The following is a 21,982-nucleotide window of genomic DNA, read 5'->3' as shown; positions in this document are numbered from 1 at the left end:
AGTGGTACAGTTACTCCTGTAAAGTCGAGCAAGGCAGGGTGAAGTAAGGGAACTGGAAGTGGGAGGCACTAACATGCTGGTGTTCTCAAAGATACACTCACTAAGTGCTGTGCTAAAACTGACACTAATATAGCAACAACCGACTCAGGAGTTAAACATTTTTAAAGCAGAAATGAATCTACACATAAGCTTTCTCTCCACTAATCTAGTTTATTCAAATCTTTTAACACTTTAGTCTTTTCTTAGTCGTTTCAGTAATTCTCTGCTGTTTCTAGAAAGCCCACTTCAGCAAATCATGGCAGGCTCTCCAACACTTGCTGCCATCACCTTTTGTTGGTCTGGATGTTAATGATGTGCCAGCCTCTTACCTAGTTGGAATGTGGGGAACTCAGGAAGTGCACAAAACATTCTGCTAACCAGGCTACCATTTTAGCCATTACTCTACTTGGTGTTTCATTTCCTGTTTTCTTCTTTGTACTTATAGAGCAAGTCTGTTGACTGTTTCCATTATGCAGACTGACATTAAACAAACCCTTCTCAGGAGGCTCTGGAAGGAACACACACTTCAGGACAAATGGGCCACTGACCTTGGATCTCCCCCTGAGGGTCTTTGTAATACCACTTTTGCATTGCTTCGTGCATCAGTGGAATTGACACTCCTTTAGCTCTGTGCTCTTGCAGCTTTGATGTCAATCTTTCGTCATCTAGTGCACTGTCTTGGAGATAAGCCACCATCTTCTCAGCTTGCTAGTAACAGAAGATAAAAGGATAATATGAATCAAATGTTCCTGAATTAATATTATAAAGCTATTAACAATCACTTTGACTACTTAATTTATGAAAGGAACACAGCTATTAACAACCTGATCCCATTTTAGGGGGAAAAAAATTATGAATCAAATAGCCAAAGGAAACCAACTAGACTGAAATACAAACTGGTATGGATCAAAGCCCAAGCTTCAAATAAATATGATGTTGACCCATTCTAGATTGTTTTCACAAACCTGCATGATGTTTGAATAGAGATGTTAATAGAACAGAAGACTCAATGAATACAATTACAAAAAGTTAGTACACAAGTTTCACTAATCCATAACTAACCTTTCCTTCTATGTTTCCCATCTCTAACCGTGCCCCCCCCCCCCCCAAGGAGAGGACTTCTGTAGAAAACCAACTCATTTACGTGTGATATGACACACAATTTTATGGAAACACAGACATGAATAAGAATGTAACTGTCTACCCTGCTGTACTTGAATTAAAAAGCACAGAAGACTCAGGGACCATCCGCAGCTGCTTGTGCTCCCCATGTTTAGCATTCCATTAAACCCAAAAAGAAAAGAAAGAAAAACAGCTGAGGGCAATCTCAGAAGAGCAAAAAATAACCTGACATAATGACTACTACATAGCAGAAACTTAAAAGCATGAAATGATCTAAAAGACAATTACTCCCACAAACATTAATAACCAAACAATTTTCCAGTACTTAAAATCTAGTGCATAAAACTTCTGAACTGGGTTATTCATGTAAGGGCTTGACAGGAGATATAAGAGTAACATGATTCTACCTGTTCCAAGTGTTTGAGGCCCTCTTCATCATCTGGCTCTGTGGAAACACTGCTCATACCAGGAGCTTCGACAGCTGCTGTCTCAGCTGGCCGTGAGGCAGAACTAGGAGTAGGAACAGGAGGTGGCAGGATGAGGAGAGGAGAGCCTGCGTCTGGAGGAAGCTGTGTTGAGGGTTGCTGGGAGACAGGCACCGTTTCTAAAGGGAAAGAACGTAGAGTAATAAAATTTCTTAGAAATCTGAAGACTTCTCAAGGTTAGCTCTATATTATTAAATTGAGCAGTCTGCTGTGGAGGCCTAACAGAGACATCAATACTGAAGCTACTTTCTATGGAGAAATGTAGCATTTCTCCCTAGAATGACAGAAGGGCTTAAAAGTCTTAAAGAGTCTTTCTACCCAAGTCACTACAACATCTATCCAACAGTTAGCAGCAGCAGTCACATTCTTTTTTTTCTTTTTCTTTTTAAAAAAATATAGAGTAGAGTTTATTTAGGGCATGGGGAGAGGAGTTGAGGGAGGAGAGAAAGAGGGAGGAAGGAAGGGAGGAAGGGAAAGAGGAGGTGTGGGGTAGAGGATGGCCATGGGGGGGAGGGGATAGGGAGAAAGGGTGAAGAGGGCAAGAAAAGAGAGCAAGATCAAGAGGTCGAGCTAACTCATTCTTTACAACGCCTCTAAATACTGAAAGCATTGAGATAATGAAAAGCTTCCTAAAGACAAAGAGTCTCACCAGAACAGTTATGAAAAACACCTGATAATCTTAAAGGCCTATTTCAAATGCTAATATAGTAAATGTTTTAATTTGAACGATCTCAACAGTGCAGGGTATTTTTAAGACTAGAAACTGTAAAAATAGTTTCGGCCTTGATTCCTTTTTTGGAACTTACTCTGTAGACTAGGTTAGCCCCAAATATATCAGATATCCGGCTGTATCTACCTTCCAATGCTGGGCTTTAAAGCATTAGCCACCACAACCTGGCTTAAATATATTTTAATTAATTTTTCTTTTTTAAATTTTATGTGCATTGGTGTTTTTGCCTGCATTCATGTCTGTGGAAAAGTGTTAAATCCCCTAGAACTGGAATTATGGACAGTTGTGAGCTGCCACGAGGGTGCTAGGAATTGAGCTCAGGTCCTCTGGAAGAGGAGCCAGTGCTTGAAGTAGTGAGCTGTCACTATGCCCTTGCCTTGGTTCCTAGCTCTAACCTCTCAGTATGTAGGCCCCTAAAGTGTGGGAAACCATGTAACTAAATCAAACTGCAGCTTCTCCTTTAACACCTCTGCTGTCCAATCCTAACAAGCCACTTCAGATGTTTGCTCATCTTCAAGTGCTGCCTAATCTTTCTAAAGTTCAGTCTATACATGTTGCTTGTGTCACCACCACCTGCCCACCCACCCTTTTGAGAGGACACGGACCTCAAAGATACACAGTGACACAAAACTGCCAGGTGCAGTGATCTCCACAGCAGCTGATGTTCTCAAGCCTGAATGCTCTCCTTCCTGCGCTCTACTTTTGGCTCTCAAGATTCTCTGGTTTCCACCACTAAACTAGAAATTACCCAAGGTTCTTTCTTTTTCTTACCCCTCCAATTGGTTTTGCTACTATGCTGTTTATTTTGTTTTTGAGGCAGTCCTACTCCTTTGTCCATGTTGGCCTTTAACTCTTAATCCTCCTGCCTCTACTTCCCAATTGTTAAAGTTACCAAAAAAGACACAGCTTGTTGCCTTTATCATCCCCAACCCTTAAACTGCTCCCATTCAGCTTTAGTCCCCTCACAACTTTTTCTAATCAACTCTCATTCTTCACGTTTCATAGCCAACATTCAAAACGGAATTTAATCATTCCTTCTCAAATGGACTCAACTTCCACTCATTCTTGAGTACCTAATCTTCTGAACTACTTTAGCTATCTCTACCTCTTTTCCACCCTGATGTATCTAAAGTCTGTCAATTTCTGACTAAAATCTCATCTGCCACTATCTCTTTTTGCATGGGCATTGCCTGCCTAGTTGTCTCTACTCAGAAGTTCAGCAGGTCACATGTGTCATAACATACCATACACAAGCTATCAAATCTAAGTTCCAACCATATTTTCCACCAACCTGCTTAGCACACATAGTACCTATTTTTGTAAGGGTTAGAGGTGGCCAGAGGGGACAGCAAGATGGCTTAGTGTTTGGAGAATGCTAACTAAATAAACCTAACAGTCTAAGCTCAATTTCTTTATGGTAGAATGGAGAAAATGGTTCTTGGAAGCTAGCCTCCAATTTCTACTTGTAGGTACATATGTGCACGTAAACACACATGGGAGCAGGAAGGGGAGTAATAAACAATTTTAAGCCACCACCGCTGTCTCTTAACCTTCAAAATCCATGACTTAATAAGTCAGTCTGGTTTCCTTGCTCTACTTTCACTGTTTCCTAGTATTACAACGTCCTCTCAATGGACTCAGCTGTACCTCCAAATTCTACTTCCAGGTTTTTTTGTTTTGTTTTGTTTTGTTTTGTTTTTAAGATGACCTAGCTCCTGAAACATCCCAAGGTCTACTTATAGTAAAGTCTCATTTACAACCTAACTAGGAGGGACTAAAGTTTTAGCTATATAGAGAAGCACAAAACACACACACACACACACACACACACACACAATGTGTGCGCGCTGCACAGGGCACAAATCAAGGCCTACAACATTTTCAGAAGGGTGAGTCCATTGTGGGCAAGATAGAGTGACTCATGCTGAAACTGCAAGAGAACCACCAAGTCTGGCAGGCTGTATTACCAAGGGCAGACAACGCAATTTTAAGTATTTTCAAGAATGATCATAGAAATATACAACAATGGTGCTTTAAAGTGTATGAGCCGTTCAAAAAAATATAGTTAACACTAGAGATGATCTGTAAAGACTTGCCATCTGGAAAAGGTGATAAAGGGCTTCCAGACTGTCCCAGTTGCTTTCTGTTCCTTAGGACAATGAATGGCATTTTGGTATGATCTTAAATATATAATACTAGAGGAAGGAAGACAACTATCCACTATGGACATCCAAACAATGATCCTAAACAAATGTACAACTGCAGTTGAGACAGCACCATCACCTTAGGAAGTAACACTCGTATCTCTACTCCTGCAGATTTCAACCCTATTCTCATGAATTTTGACCTGAAGACATAAGGAAAACAACATTTGCTTGCATTTACTGGTAATGGCACCTATTCCAATCATTCATCTCCTGGAAATAGTCCTATGGAGTTATGTAAAAGCAGTCATACTAGTGATCATTGGTCTCAGCAAAACCCCACTGTACTGTCCACTCTCACAAACACATACCATCCCCTCTACTGGGGATCTTGGCTGGGAGACTATTTTCTGACCCACTCTCTTCTTCAGCCTTTTCCATTTGTTCAGCTTTGGGTTCATCTTTCCTCTCAAACTGTGCTGCTTCTTGAGGCTGATGGTCTGAAGGGGTACCTGGTCTAGCAGATGACAGTGACGTCTGGGGTACTTCTTCACTAGCTTCTGGAACACAAAGTAATCATAAATGAATTCAAGAAGGTTTTTGTTTAAGGGTGTGCAAGAAGACAAAAATGGCTCTCACCAGCCCCTGCTCTGTCTGTTTTCTCCCCCTCTCTCCGGTTTGTCTTATCCGGTTCTTTGGCCTCTTCATTATGGCTGCTGTCAGAGTCAGAACGCTCCTCTCCCTCCTCCACAGGCCTGAAGTCCATTTCCTGCTCTTCAGGAATAGGTTCTTTCTGCACTTTCTGTAGCAAGAAAATAAAACCAAAGTTTATCAGTATATTTGGCTTTGGTGTGAGGTCAGCAGTGCCTGACATGGTATTTAAAACAGATTTCTTACTTTTAGAGAGAGGAATGCTCCAGATGAGTCAAATGTGCCCATTTCTTCTTCAGCATCCTCTAAACACCACTCCGGTAAGCTATCCCTGTCGTCATCTATGCTCCCACTGCCAGAGCGCACCCTTCGGTAACCCCGCTCATCATCTCGATCTCGAAAATCAAACTCAAACCTCCGGCGGCGTTCCATGTGTTCCCGCCAGCCTGTAGAACGAGGGCCATCTGAATTGAGGAGGAGGACAGAAACCTTAGGAAAGGTTTATGACAGTATTGGGGTAAAAAAATCATAGAAAAAAAAGGAAGATGGGTATGAGCTGTAATGGTCCATCTCCTGAAGAGAGCACAGGGTGAGCTGAGCACTCACCTGTGACTAAGTGACGACTATATTTACCTTCACAGTATTGTGGCATGTTATAAAGTTGAGCTTCACAGATAAATCTGGATTCTTGGAATAATTAGGCAATCAGTGAGAACTGATTAATTACTTGTGTTGGCCTATTCCTAGCCAATAGCACTCTCTGGCTGTCTTTCTTTCTACATTGAAGCTTATGCCTTCTCTTTGGTATTAAAGCAGTTCCTTTCTTCCCACTCTACAAATTACATCAGCTCCATGCTAACATGTCAAACTTACTGTCTCTAATTATCAGTGCTTGAGTTTTCACTTATAATTCCGATCAACAACAATAAAAATTCATAAAATTACATCACTATAGACTATGATATGGCAAATCTCCTACTTGTGACAACAAAAGCAGCTGTCTCAGTGGCAAAGCAGAGCGTTCAGTTCTGCATCCTCTGCTGCTTTCCCACAGGAGTAAGTTTCCTCCCCTTCCACCTTCCTCAGTTCTTACTTCTTCTTAACATCCCCAGGGGCATTCCTAAATCCACCCCAGCATACTATTTACCAAATCTATTTTCCAAAAGAAAAAGACTGCCTGCTCATTTTTCAACAGTGTTCTTCTGAAAGGAAAAGGAAAGTTCTTGCTACATCTGTCCAACCCACATCTAAAAGAGTCATAAAAAGAAAAATGGTTTTAACCTATGAGTTTTCTAGTTTTGACTCTCTGTTAAAAGACACAAGAAAGAAATGAAGCCACAGTGAAATGCTCTTATTCCTTGTCAAATTTGCTAAAACTATCAACTTAAAAAAATACTATGAAAAACATTAAAATTCCAAATACAGACAAAAACTTAAGATGTTCAAAAAAGACAGAGCTTCCAGTATGTAAAACACTGACTGCTGAGAGCCCAGGCTTTTACATACACGTTGTTTAAATGTAAGCCTAGAGGCATTACTCAAAAGGAGTCTTCATGATCAAATGTTGGATTCCACTGCTATCATTTCTAAACAGTTTAAGTATGCACACAGATAGGAATCTATCCTTCTAGGCACTCAGCTCTTGTTTCCCTCTTACTGAGTTTCCTAAGCTCATCTCCACGAGTGGAGGCTTCCCTATTCTCTGAGCCCTATCACTAGCTATATCCAGCTGTGAGCCCTGCTTTAATAAAACTACAGCCCATGAGTTGTCTTACTAGGAATTAGTAAAATGTTGCTCAGAAAACTTCATGTAGCAAGTGAGGCAGACAACTTAAAACTAACATAGTTTTATGGGCTTGCCAACTAGAATAAAGTAAAGGTTTTCACTGGGTAAATCAGTCCAAATTATTGTATTTAAAAATTTTACTCCAATTCTAATAAAAGACTTACCATGACCTAAAAGGTAGAAGTTAACCTATCACACCTAAGTAATAAGACCAAACATTCAATATGTCAGGCTTAAAAGCAAAAGAAAAACAGCACAAAAGGTTTTTATTCTACATCTATTTTATCTTTACCACCTAAAACATCTTTTAAAAATAAATGGATGGGGAACAGGAAGGAATTGTGAAGCCCACAGCAAAACTGATATAAGAGACAAAATGAAGAAAGGCTTAGAAAAGATGAGGAAAACACCATGTGAAATTCTAAGCTGTTGGGAGTATAACAGCAGAAGATAGCACTAAAAGCTGACCTAATCGCCTTCAACAGAATCAATGTCACACACGTGGGCCCAGAAGCACTGGTCACCTTCCAAAACATTCACCTTGTTTGTTTTTGACTAGCTGAAATTTCTCTTCTCCTTCAGCCCAGATTCTGTCCATTCTTCACTGAATGCTTGTTGGGAACATAAGTCTACAACCCTTCTCCTTACTGGCAAGCTCAGCACAAATGCTGTAATGCCTTGAGGAGAATTATGACATGTAGTTGCCTAGGATACAGACTAAGGAGAACTGCCTAGATCCTATGATATAAACAATGCCCACTCATGACAGAAAACCTGCCTAAGATGCAGCTCTGAAGAACTGGCACAATCATCAGGCTTTATCTAAAGGTTAATTTCATAATGCCTCTTTCTACATCCCACTGGATAACAAACTAAATGCTTGCTACTCTGTATCGACTAGGTTAGATAGAGGTTTGGCTAACAACTTGACTCTAAAAAGAGGAAAACACTTACATTGATATATAGTACTCACTACCACCAAGGTAAGCTTCTCTGGCATATAGCTAATATTATTATGCTTCACAGGGCAGACACACATTCTCTGTCTCTGTGACCCACAATTCAAGCTGCAGACATCTGAACATCATGAGGATGGAAGCAGCAGGTCAGAAGAAGAGGAGCTTCACAAATCATCAGTGTCTTCAATTATTAGCATAGCTAATGCCCAACAGTGCTTTAAAACATTGAGTCCAAAACAACTTAGAATTTTACTAATAATTACTATTCTTGTTCTCTTTTCTAAGGTCAGGAGGACAAAAGAATAAACTTGTGATTATTTCTGACCTGAGTTTAAAGTTTATTCTTCAAATAACCCCCTCCCCCAATCACATATTTAAGTCCGGAAAAAAAATGGAAGAATAATCCTTTCTTGTTCAGAAAAAATATCCATGAAGACAACACATATAATTATACATTTATAAATTTATTTTTAAAATGCCCTATTAAGTTTTAAAGAATGCTACAGATAGATTAAAAGATTAAGAGGTAGACAAACTGAATGACATCTTCCCTCATGTTTGCAGATACAGGCAGGTGCTTCCTATTAAACCACACTCTTTGCCCCAGGAAAATAAAAAAGTGATTTCAATCAACTGAGTAGATGTGTTGGGGAACTGTTCTGTTGAAATGTTTCTATAGTAAGAAGACTGAACTGTGACAGCATAAATGCTTTCTTTTTTTAAAACCTATTTTCCTTTTTCATTAAGTCCCAAACATTTTAGTGTGCTCTTTTCAGCTCTTTTGTGCTTTATACAACACAACTCTTACCAGGACTATGAGGCCGCCACCTCTCTCCATCCCTTCTTGATCCAGCTAATCGCCAACCTCCGTCTTCATCTTCTCCATTTTGTTCCTCTCTAAAGATTCGCCAGTTTTCACTTTCTGACCGTATAAATTCATGCTTTCTCCCCACAGACGTTGGTCCACTTTCCTCAAAATTTGGTCTCCCTATAAACAAGATAATAAAATATGGTAAGTTAACACAAGCTCTTGTTAGTGAACATTTTGAAAAACAAGTAATACTTCAACTCAAACTCCTGCCCTAGCTGTTCATTTCAATAGTTAAAAAGTATTAATTAACTATATATATACAAATATTACACATTTCTTACAGCTAAATGGTCAAAAATTGGGCAATTATTTTTTAAACAAAAGTAGTATGAGCAATTTTAAAAGGTACAAAGTAAGGAGCTAGAGATGGCCCAAAGGTTCAAGCACTGGCTGCTCTTGCAAAGAATCCTGGTTCTGCTCCCAAACTCACACAGCAGCTCAAAACCCTCTTCTGATCTCTGAGGGTACCAGGCATGCATGTGGTACACATACATACATGTAAGCCAAACAGAAATACACATAATAAAATACATCTTTACCCAAAAAGTCATACAATTAATAGTCAACCAGTCTCCCTTCTACATAAGAACTCTAAGAGACTTAGTTCCCAGAACTAAAAACAAAACAAAACAAAAAAAAAAAAAAAAAACAACAACATTAGTTTCTTATAAAATCTTCCAAAAACTGCCCATGTGTACACTTGATCATGCACATGTAACAACTACACACATATACCCCGAAGATGTGATAACATACTGTTTTGAACTATTGCTACTTTCAGACAATAGTGCATCTTGTCAATCTTTCCCTATCAGTATACACCTTTTTTAAAATGACATTTTTTATTGTATGACTACCTTAACTTATTTAACCAACTAGCATGAATGACTCTCCCAAACTGTGAATAAAATTTCAATCAACCATTTATTTTTTTTAAAAAACCTGCAAACTAAAAAGTGAAAGCAGTGCATTGTAAAGTTGCATTTACTCAGCAATATAGGAATATGACAAATTAAATTCTGGACAGAATTCAAAGCTATGTTGTCTAAAAATGTCTTAAGAGCTATATAACTGGTTTGAAAAAATTGTAGGCAAAGTAAACTAAACTGGCACATTACAAGAAGATAATTCTCAATTATGCAAAAATATTTTATACTGTATGTGTTAACATATAACTCCCAACATCTTACCAAATCTCACATTAGTTAAAAATGAAGAACACTGATACTCTCAGTCTACAACAGTTACAGTTACATGTTCTCTTGGTGACAAATCATTTCAATTAAATGATAATAAAAGTTTTAAAGAAAAAATTGAGGAAATCCTTGTTTCTAGTTATATTACATTTTATACATACTAAGATTTAATTATTGTTTGTCTACCCAGTTTTTAGAATGTTAGAAGGTATTGTTCTAACTAATAAAATACCTTAGGATCAGTGTGGCTAGATGGCTCAGTGGATAAAGGCACTTCTCATCAAACCTAACAGCCTGAGTTTGAATCCAGAAAACTGATTCCACACACATGCACTGACAGACAGAGACATAGACAGACAGACAGACAGACAGACAGACAGACACACACACACACACATGAGTGGGGGTGAGAGAAAAACAAAAGACAGACAGACAGACTTGAAATGTAAATTTAAAAACTCTTAGAAAAGAAAAGAACATCATCTGCTAGGAACGTCCCTTCTCTCTTTTTGCTGTGGTCAACAACTTCCAAGACCCCCAACCCTATCCCCCAGTAATCCCTAGCTGCTGATATCCATGAAATACTTTTCTATTAAAGGTGAGCTAAACTTACTGCTAAAAATATACCTGAAATAATAAGCCACTGCATTCTGAATCTGAAAGTTGGTTTTGGTTGTTTTATTTATTTTGTGTTTGTGGAGACAGGGTCTCACTGTGTAACCCTGGGTGGTCTGGAAGTCACTATTATGTAGACCAGGCTAGCCAGTTTCTGCCTTTGAATATAGAGATTAAAGCCATACATCACCATAACTAGATATGAAATCTAAAATTTAAAAGGCCTCTGTCATCATAAAGCATCTTAGACTCATTCTCTGAAGGAAGCCAGCTACCACATAGTACCTATGCTGAAGCTCACATTACAAACCCTTGAGGTTTTTCATTCCCACAAACTTAAGATGGGAAGTATTCCAACCCCAAAAGAACTTCAAAATGACCAAAGAGTAGGCAGACAATTTTACTGCTGTTCCATGAGACACTAGAGTCCAAGCCATGTAGCCAAAAATTAAAGTTATCTTTCCTTGCCTACAGAAGCAGAGAAATAAACATCTGTCATTCATTCAGGGCATGGTAGCATACCAGTCCATCATTGCAGCTTTCAGGAGGGAATGAAAGGTGGATCAGAAGTTCACATAAGAGTCTGAAATCAGCCTGTGGTAAGACCTTAATTCACAAGTCATTCAGCTAAATTCTGGGTTCATCTTATTACACAAAGACACAAAATATAACTGATTTAATCTTCCAATCTGAGAACATTGAGGCTCAATACATAACCTACAGGAATTGTCTAGAATCACATAACATTATTAAATAGCATAGCAGATCACTCAACAGACATTTATAGCACGCTGAGTCAAAATTATAGATTTAAGTGTGTACACACTCTTTCCTTGCATTGTAAGAACTCCCAGGCTCTCCGTCTTAGATTAAGAGAGGTCAATACATTTTACAAAGCACTACATTGCTATAGGGGTTCATGAAAAATCTAGCTATCCTTACAAAAGAAAACTTAGAAAAAAAAACTTTAATGTATCCAAATATGAAAACAATGAGGGATGAATTTACCATGTCACAAATGCTATAGAGTTGAAAAGAATACAGTGCTAATAATCACAAATGGCTGGACTAACAGAGCCACTCATTTTTATCATCTGCTTTTCTACATAAGCCATTGAGTAATGAACATGTCCAAGTAGCAATACACCACTAATGGCAAAATGCAGAATTCATCTAACATCAATTATAATTTCCCCTAATAGAAAAATATTATATCTACTTAGTAAATAAAAATTAAGTTCACTAAAATACTAATAATTCTATAATCTTAAACTGGAAGGTTGAAATAAGTCTGCCAAAAAGTTCAAGGCAGCATAAGCTATACTATACAGTGAGAAGAGAGTGGGGTAAGAGTGCAAGCAGGGAGCACATAAGAGAGAGAGCACGTGAAAACATTTGAGAAAGGGCTTCAAGCAACCATCCTGCTTTGCAAAGGCTGGGTACAGACCATCACCACACAGCAAGGGTAAAACTGTCACTGAAATCTACATTTCCACTGCTTTAAAGCCCCAGTTTTTTACTTCTGAAAGCAAATATTTCTCTGTAGTTATGTATCTCCTAGTAATGTCAACAGGTCAGTTACGTCTTGACATTTCCCATTTGAGGGGAGTGGGTTCAACATGAAGCAGCCTGAATGTACACGAACAAAGCAAATCAATATCAGAGTTGAAGTAAATTTTAGTTACTAGGTGGCTATTACTATGAAACTATTTCTAAGAACTGATATGTAATTTTTCATATATCAAATATTCATATGAACAACAATAGAAATGTTTTAATTATGAATTACTGGTAAACCAAGGAAACCCAGAATGACAACAGTCCGTACAGTCCCACATCCATCCTTTAGGACCCAGTCATTTTCAGGGGGTAAAAAAGACTAAAGGATGTGTAAACTGACTTTACTCTCTCCTGATCTCATCTTCAAAAACAAAAACTTTGTCATTAAAATTCAACATTCTTTTAGGTGAAAACAGGACAAATGTGTAATTCAATGAGTTTTTATCAGCAACTGTATAAAATCAACACCTTAGTTTTAAAAAACAACAACAAAAATAGATCTAAAAAATCTCCACATATACCCAGGTCTTTCAAATCTATACATTTTCTTAATTCTGCCCTTTCGAATTTTCTCTAAAACTTTATTTGGGTAATGGAGTACACATGCCTCAAAATCCACATGTCTCTGGGGATTGAACTTGGGTCATCAGGCTTGTTTAGCAAACACCACTGACCACTGAGCTCTATTGCTAGCCCGATCTTTATACAAATGGAGTATTACTTTACCTCTGAAAAATAGCTTTTCCTTTACACTGATGTACAAGATCTCACTCTATGAACAGCTGTGATGTACTGCTCTTGAATGCTGACATTTAGGTTGTTTTTTGCTTTTTGCTATTATGAACACAATGAATATTATGAAATATGCTATTTATAAGCATTCTTATACACAAGTTTTGGTGAGCAAATAAATGTTTTCTTTAGAAATGCGTAATAGTCAGCTTTTTGTGATTTCTATCATATTATTTCCCAAAGAAAATAAATGACTGCCTTACTCAAACCTTCAGTAAAAGTTTAACATGACACCTCTTCCATAAACAAACGTAATTAAGGACACAGGATTACAAAAACAGGCTTGAACATAGCACCTGCCCTCTAGGCCACAGACCAGAGATACACATGGAAATAAAGGACCTGATACATTACAGTTGATACAATGCACTGATATACTTCACCTGATCGTCTTAATAACCACAGGAGATTAAGTTAAACCTCACCATCGCTATTGTTCCTGTGTGGAAAAAGATACCTGTGGGGTGGCTTCCCAAGATCACATAGCTGAGTCATGAATCAGAAATAGAACCTAGGCTTGCAGCCTCCAAACCCATCTCTACTACATTATTCTCAGTGGTTTACTCAAAACTAAGCCCACTGGAAGCAGCCAGAAATTCTAGTAAAACTGAAACCAGAAGAAAGGTGTAGGATTTAAACCAGCCAAGCTCCAGAAGGACTACAGATGGTACAACATAGGGGCAGCTTGTCAGCATCTATGGCAAAACTAAGTGTATTTCAATATTTCCTGAGAAATCATTTTAAAATGCATATTAAGGAAAAAAATTTGGTTAAGACTTAATAGAAAAGTTTTGTTCTAGAAATTAATTTAAGAAGAAAATTAAGGCTTCAAACAAATATCAAAATTATATTTACAATTGCTACTAAAACTAAAAAACTGACACTAAATGAAGAACTGCACTACGTTTGGAATCTGTTCTAATCTAATTACGGTAGGTACCTGGTTGTATCAATTCTAAAGAGGTTCACTTGTATAACCTAGTTTTAAAAGAATTATAGACTTGTGTTTTTTTTCTCTTTGATTTGTTTAGTTTTCAGGACAGGATTTCTCTGTGTATCCCAGGCTGTCCTAGAACTCAAGAGATTCACCTGCCTCTGCCTTCAGAATTCTGGGATTGAAGGCATGAGCCACCATGCTTGTAGATTTGTGTATTCTTGATGAAACTTAAATGACAAACATCAAAGTTATTCACAGGCAGTTTAAAAGATTCTATCTTATGTTCTTTTCGTGCCTAATAAAGCAGTGTTCTATGAAGGCCAGGACCAAATACGGGTCACCCACATGGGCCCTTCTCAGCATTCAAACACGGACTCTTCTTCTCTTTGTAATGTAGCAGCACTATGACAGGTGAGTATAAGAAAGCACTATGGTTAACTTCTTTTTAAAACTTAATTTATACACAAGGAGTAGATCTACAATTAATGGCTAAAAACAGTACAGTTCCTGACCAGAGAGAAAATGGGAAGACTACAGCAGGCCAGAATTTTCTTTGAAAAAGTATCTCAAGCAATAGGAATATGCCCCCAGCCCTAAGCCCTCATGCTTGCTGTCTGCTGGTACACTCCTAGAATATCTGGGGAAGGCAGTCACCAAGGAGGCTTAAACACACCAAACTGACCTGGGAAGAGAGACTAAGTAAGGCAGCTTATTCCCAAGCTACAGTCAAGTCTCAGGGCTGAGAGTCCCTAGACTGGAAACACACTCTGACCAAGGATGCTTTATTTTTTAGGGCAAGCAGTCTAAGGCTTACAGAATCTTAACGAGGTCTATGATCTTCAAAAGGTAAAAATAAAATAAAGAAAAGAAACCAATTAAAAATGTTTCTGCTCGGACTGGAGAGATGCCTCAGTGGTTTAGAGCACTGACTGCTCTTTCAGAAGTCCTGAGTTCAAATCCCAGCAACCACATGGTGGCTCACAACCATCTGTAATGAGATCTGATGCCCTCTTCTGGTGTGTCTGAAGACAGCTACAGTGTACTTATATATAATAAATAAATCTTTTAAAAAATGTTTTTCGCTCAATACAGCAAATAGGACATTTTTATCAGGAAGCTATATTACCTACAGAATATTTTATACTCTTACATCATAGTCACTTAAGGCATTTAAAGCTGTTAAAATACATGTGTAGCATATCATGTACTAGTATCCCCCAATGACAGTATATACTTGTTTCTCCCTTAATGTATTAAGATAGGAGTCTTCTACAAATTTAAAACTGAGTGCTGGCTTCTGCCTAGTCTGACTGGGTGGACTTCCTAAGGAGAAGGAGCGGTAAAAGGGCACCTGTGTGCGTGTTTGACTCGCAGCCAAAAATGGTGTTTATGGAAAACTTCAGATGGAGCTAAGAGGCACTCAGCCAACAAAATCTACAGCTGTGAAACTTGGAGCTTACAAGGACCCAAAAGCAAAAGCGGAATTATGGGACAGACTTTGAAGCTTGTTTATGTGCAAATTTTTGTAGCAAGTAACTTTATATTTCTCTATTAAATAGTGAAAGGGAATCCCATCCAAGTGTGGCCGCTTACTTCCCCTTGCTCTCAATAGTTACTTGTAGATACAATTCCAGAGTGGTAGAAATAGAGTTGAAAGTCTACCCTTAGGAGTCTTTAAACTTCTGCAACCTAACCTCCACTCAGGTGGTGAGCAGTCGTGAAAACGCAGCCGCTTCTAGCTGGACAACTAGGGAAGCTGCAGCATGTAAGAATGTCTCTGAAAAAGAACTTCAAACAACAGGCACACATCCTTGTCCCCCAGTCCTGATGCTCACAGTGTACTCACAGCACACCCGCCTGTGGTCTCACAACACAAACTAGAAAGTCTAGGTTTCTGAACACAGTTAAGAATACTGGCAGCGAGTCAGGCAGACTTGATGGGAGAGTAGGCAAGACACTGTAAGGCCAACAAATCCTTTGTTATTTTAAAGAAAACTATAGTGTGTTTCTAGATTGTATACTGGATTACATGAGCTAAAATAGGAATCAAATATCTTGACAGACAGAAACTTGGATCTAAAAGACTAACTTACTTGTACATGGCACCTGGCATGATCATTACAATTTTTAATGAAAAGCACAGTAGCATTTATGTTCATACACAAGAGATACTTTAGATCCAACTATCTTACTATGACATACCTACTGTGTGTTTCAGGATGGCAGTGGTGTATCTTCTGTGCCATTATCAATGTCACCTCAGCCAAGCTGACAGCACCAACTTACAATAATTTAGATGCTCAAATGACTTTCATAGGACGATAAGCTCCAGAACCAAAGTATAACATCCACAGTCGGCCATCACTGTCCATGACAGGCCTTCAAGTTGGAAGCATCCCAGAATCAGAAATACCACACACATAAGCCATTGTGTGGATGCATGTCTGGGTATGTGTAGGTAAACTTAACAGTATCATTAACTAACTATATCATTTTTGTGTCGAAACAGTCTGAATTATTGAAAAAGTCTAGTCTATAAGCTCAATACTAGGAAAGCTGACGAAGGGGGATTTATGTTCATGGCCACAGTAAACTATACAGTCAAAATGGCTGTGGGGTTGGGGCAGTCTCCTAAGTTGAATACCAAGCTTTTGGTTTACCTAATATCCGTGACAGTAGAGAAAACACTAATGTGCTACTGCTTTTTTGAGAAGAACAGTCCACTACCTGCTCTAGTGTCTTTGCTATGTCCGTTAGGTGTTTTCCTCAATCAGCTAGCTAAAAAATGATACAGATTCCTACTTGCACATGCAGGGAATAAGTCTTACATGCCAATCTCACTTTGATTACCCTCCCTGGTTCTGAAGGTCAAAGTTACCAGTGCTGTGTCTAAACTTGTATTGAATTAATAAAACAAAGAAGGAATTAATGTATTTTTTAACTTGTGAAGGGAAGGAGAGGAATCCACAAAGTCGGATTTCCCTTCCTAAGTAGCATTAGATTGGGCTACATTCATAACTTTCCCAGCAGGCCTTTCCAAGCTTTTGCTTCAAACAAACAGTGTCTTTGTTTTTCAGATCCTCTTATGTGTAACATTTGATCAAAGTTTTAAAATTGGCAGCTAACAGAGGAGAAGAAAATACTGCTCACTAGGCATTACACAAGGCCATACTTTTCAACTCATGTGGAGGTTGATACAAGCTGGACTGCTGACATTTTCCAGGTAAATACAATTTCAGTTACAGACATGTACCCTGAATACTGTTTTATTCAACTTCCTCACACATACCAAGACCTAAGGATCACTAAAAGCAAGTCTTAAGAAAACTGGTTCCTTCTTTCACCAGGATTCACCTTAAAGAGAAGTACAAGGCATCAAACAATCATATTCCTAGCACACAGCTTTAAAACCAAAGACAAAGTTCTTCCTTTGCAATTAAGAAGCGGGGAGGTACTGTTTCAGGTAACTAAATGACCTATACCTACTATCATAGTCATGCTGGTGAGGTGGGATCTGATAAGAAAACCAGAAAAATCAACTCATCAATTATGCCTAAACATCCTTATCCAACTAAATCCCCCCTCAAGAAATGGTGGAAAAAGATTAGTGAAAGAGATATCTCACACTTTAACACGCAATATAAGGAGAGAGGGCTGAAAGGAAATCTTGCAGGGAATTTTATCCCTTTGAACTTTCAAATAAACTCTTAAATAAGATTATGCAAACTTACTAAAAACCGGTCCTGATTAGAGGGAAAAATGCACCCCTTCTCCACGTCAGTTCTAGAGGCTTTCTCCAGAGTTGTTAAGGTTTGTGTTGGGTAAAGAAAGACCTCCTAACAAACCAGCATTCTTTTCCACATGATCAGAGCTAATTGGCCCCCCTGCAGACTAAGTGACCAATCACATCAACTTCAGCTGAAACCAGCCCTCACGGACATTATAAACACAGGAATGTAAGCTGCAAAGCCAGTCCAAGACGAAAACTTACAAACGACACTGCAAGTTAAAACCACCTGGTCAAAAAGACAAGTGTCTGCTAGCTGCCCTAAGACCTTCCTTGGTAGGCTGACCCCACAAAAGAACCGGTGAGTACTTAAGTAACCTTCACTCTTATTCTTCTTTCCTTTAGGGGAACAAGCAAGGAAGCGGACAGCAGACAGGAGCAAAGCTAGATTGCTTACAATAGAGCTTTACGACAGATAGTCAGAGCTAAGGTTTGTTCTTTTCCTTCAATTTTAGAATTGACAAACAGCCATGCTGAAAGCATTAGTGGAAGGTTAGCTCTCAGCTGTTTAGTAAATATATACTAATTCTTTGTTATAATGTGTAAATGATTAGGAAAAGATCCTAGATAAAAATTCAGTGGCTTAAAAAAAAACAAAAAAACAAAACAATGTGTGTGTATGTGGGGGAAGGGAGAACTGTTGTTGTTGTTTGGATAGAATTAGAAAAACCTCAAAACAAGCATTTGGAAATAAATGCCAAAAGAATAAATTATTATGTTTTTAATTTTCTTAAATTTCAAAAGAGATATGTATCCTAATTTAAAATATCTTTTTAAGCAGGGGATTATTACTAACATAGATTCTGTATATTAGAAAATAAAATATGAACTACTCTCTCAGCTTACATAATGGGGTTAATACTCACATTGTTTGCCCTAATTATAGAGGCCAGGAAAGGTGCTTATGAGACTTTCAACACAGACTTTAAAATGTTTGCATAAGGCATGAACAAACACTGTATTCATTTAGCGTTCCTAAGTGCAGCCCCTATCTTCACTGTAGAAACAGGAATTACAACACTCCTCTAGAAGCACAGCAACAGAAAACTAACTTTAAGGATACCACTTGATGAACAGAGCAACATTGTTATTTTGATGGTTAATGAAGCTATCAAATTACCATTTTTAAAATAAGTACCTTTCACATCAAACAATTTATAAATATTTTACACCCACACATAGATGCCCACATAAATTTTCCACTTGTCTATTCTACTTCCTGCTATGACCAGTTTATGAAAATCACATAAAACTCTAAATCTAGACACATACATTCCAAATGCATTCATAGGTATATAGCACATACCTACAACCCTAAGACTTGAGAAATACAAGCAATAATATCAGTTCAAAGACATCTGCCTATAAATGCTGAGTTTGAGACCAGCCTGGACTGTATAAGACCAGACTAAGAAAGAGACGGGTGGAGGAAAAGGAGGAGGGAAAGAATTATGCATGTGTGTGCTTGTGATAATAATAACGTAAACATTATTTGAAAATGTGTCTATCCATTAGACACTCACATTTGAAGAAGGGGGGAAAAGTCCTATATACAGCAAGCAACAGCAATAAAAATTTTAAAGACCAGATAAGCAGACATAAAACCATAAAGAAACTATCAATAAACTTACAAACTGGCAGGTAGATTTTCTGGAATTGTATTATTTAATCTCCCTTTTAACCACATTCTTTGCTTTTAATCTAATGATATCTGGCCAAGAGGACATGGTAGCTAGCCCAAAATGAGAGAGCTTCAGGCCGTGCTCCCTATCCTGTATTCCACTACACATCAGTGACTGACTACATGAATGCACAGGGTAATCCACTAAGGATCAAAATTTTACTTCTCTCAACTTCTTGCCAAAATGATCCCATCGAAAGTCAACAATGTTTCAAGGGGAAAAAACAAAACCAAAAATGTTTCACTGTTTTGATACTGGCCTTTTGACTTCTTTGCCAATGGTTTTTTCCATGTTATTTAGTTGCTGGATGGGGGCAAAAAAAATGAAATTGTAGAAAGCCTAGACCAACACTGCTACAAAAACCATAGATAACCAACAGCAATCATAAAAAGACCTGAGTGAAAATAATTAGTGTTGAGGGCACGGTGTGTGTATAGAAAGGCTTTCCTTCTAGTGTGGACTTCTATAGCAGTGAGACTTAAGCAAGAGTGAACGTACTCTCTTTTGCTTCTGTGAGTAGAGAACCCTTAGTGTACTCCACTAGGACAATGACTCCAAAGTCTGAACCTAATAAGCATTCCTGAAGAACCAACACTCCATTGTGGATTCTGGTTCTTTGATTGTTTTGCTTTTGCTTTTTGAGACCTGCTCTCACCACATAGCCTTGCTTGGCCTAAAGTTTACTGTGTGGATGAGGCTGGGAGATCTTCTTGCTTCTTGCCTCTGGAGTTCGGGAATTAAAGGCACATGCTGCCACCCTTAGCCTCTGTAATGGTTCTTGAACACAGAATTGTTCACAAAAGCTAACCAGAGTCAAATGCTTTGGGTTTTAACACTAATTCCAAACTTGGGGATGCTTGGGAATAATATTTGGAAACTGCTAATTTTATGATCTCAGAAAATGTAATGTCTCACTTTCATTAAGAATGGGAATGGCATAAGTTAGTATTATAAAACTTAAGCATTATCAGCAACGATAAAGCAAGTAATGCTGTTTACCCTATTCAAGGTACTGCCTTTTAGCCTCCCTTGAATTTGGAATGATGCCTATCACAGGATAAATAACATACCAGCTACTATTACAAATCATTCCCACTGTAACAACCATGTATTAAACTGGTATGGTTTAAGTTAGTTACCTGAGTTACAAGACTCAAAAGAGAACCTTCTAAAAGTGCTAGAAACTATCAAAGATCAGCTTTAGAGTATAGTACAGTGAATGCTGAATATACAGCTTCTTGTAGAAAAAATTAAAAGTATATTAACTGATTTTGCTGTGGTTAGCCATACAATAATAATCCATATATACATATATATATATATATATATATATATATATATATATATATATATATAGGTATGTATGTATGTATCCCCCAAGCCCTCATGTCATTTGTGCAGTGCCTTGCCTTTCTATCACTTCCGTGGTTCCATATGAAAAATGGAGGTAGGTCATGTCTACATCTTCTGAGCATAGGGAAAGAAAGATGAGTGAACAATCTTGCTCAGTATCTACAAAGGCTCTATGGGTTCCCCCCCCAAGAGGAAAGAGATCTTTTAAAATATTTTAAGAATCTAAAAAAATGAGGAGCATTAATAAGGGCTGAGGTGTGGCTCACTTGTCAGCACTCGCCAAACAATAACATGACCAGTTTTGTTTTTTAATGTCTATCACATGAAACTGAAATACCCATCTGATCTAAACTGAAAAACTATCCAGTATTCAATCAGCTTTAGCTCAAATCTGAGAAAAACATGAAAGAAGAATGCCCCGGGTACCATCAGCAAGATTGCAACAGCATCAGAACAAAAGGAAAAGTCATACATACCCAGCTGTCCAATGTCCAAATCCTGTAACACAAAAAAAACCAGTCTACAAAACCCCAGAGTCAGACTGACCCATCAAAGCCAAGCAACTTCACACCACCTTCCTAAGTATCATACAAAAGGAAGAAAGCAGCAAGGCATGATAGCACTTAGGTGTAATTCTAGTCTTCTAGAGAGGACTGAGGCAGGAGAATCCAGAGTTTACCAGCCTGAGCTACCTACCACAGGAAACAAAAATGGGGAAGTGGGGATGAGAGAGGAGCACAAGTAGGTATGCAGTACTCTCAAGGTATCTACTTTGGAAGAAGCGCCTTTAATGAAAGCAAGGCCATGGTTCCTGACTTGTTCCTGAGAACTGTGATACAAAAGTCTTGACATATATAGATGTCTATTGAAAATATAGAGAAATGCCTAACCCTTCATGAAAACTGTTCACAAGAAAGAAATGACTACGCTAATACCTTTTAAAATATGTCATCTGATCTCTTAAGTTCTTAAAACTACTTCTTTTGGTTACTTCTCAAAGCTACTGTCTTTCAAAGCTGGAAGGAGGGCTCAGTATGCAAGCATTCACCTAGCATGCACAAGGTCCCAGGGTCCATTCCTAGCAACAGGGGTAAGTGGTATTGTCTAGATACATCTAGCTGGAATTTCTTTTATTGGTGTGCAGGGGTTATACTGGGGTTGAACCAAAGGCCTTATATGTGTTAGGGAAGTACTTTACCAAGAATTCTAGCCAGGAATTTCTTACTTTGCCAAGATTTGATATGAACTAAGAATATGTGTGCCCCACAGCTAT

General features: G+C 38.2%; 1 protein-coding gene across 6 annotated transcripts in view; it reads right to left on the bottom strand.

Annotated features, from left to right (window-relative positions):
* Positions 1-21,982, bottom strand: part of GIGYF2 (GRB10 interacting GYF protein 2) — a 118,383-nt gene that overhangs the window by 35,351 nt on the left and 61,050 nt on the right. For 4 of the 6 annotated variants that reach the window (XM_080932723.1, XM_080932722.1, XM_080932726.1 and 1 more), the window contains 6 exons: positions 8,725-8,904; positions 5,418-5,635; positions 5,160-5,322; positions 4,892-5,080; positions 1,569-1,765; positions 588-747 (listed from right to left, as the gene is read on the bottom strand). In XM_080932723.1, coding sequence (XP_080788849.1) covers positions 588-747; positions 1,569-1,765; positions 4,892-5,080; positions 5,160-5,322; positions 5,418-5,635; positions 8,725-8,904 — 1,107 coding nt within the window. The remainder of the gene's footprint in view (positions 1-587; positions 748-1,568; positions 1,766-4,891; positions 5,081-5,159; positions 5,323-5,417; positions 5,636-8,724; positions 8,905-21,982) is intronic. The other 2 variants (XM_080932724.1, XM_080932725.1) reach the window with 2 other exon arrangements.

The sequence above is a fragment of the Micromys minutus genome (genome assembly GCF_963924665.1).
Source record: "Micromys minutus genome assembly, chromosome: 19".
Taxonomy (NCBI): Eukaryota; Metazoa; Chordata; class Mammalia; order Rodentia; family Muridae; genus Micromys; species Micromys minutus.
The sequence above is the reverse complement of the archived record's forward strand: the minus strand, read 5'-3'. Positions and strand labels throughout refer to the sequence as shown.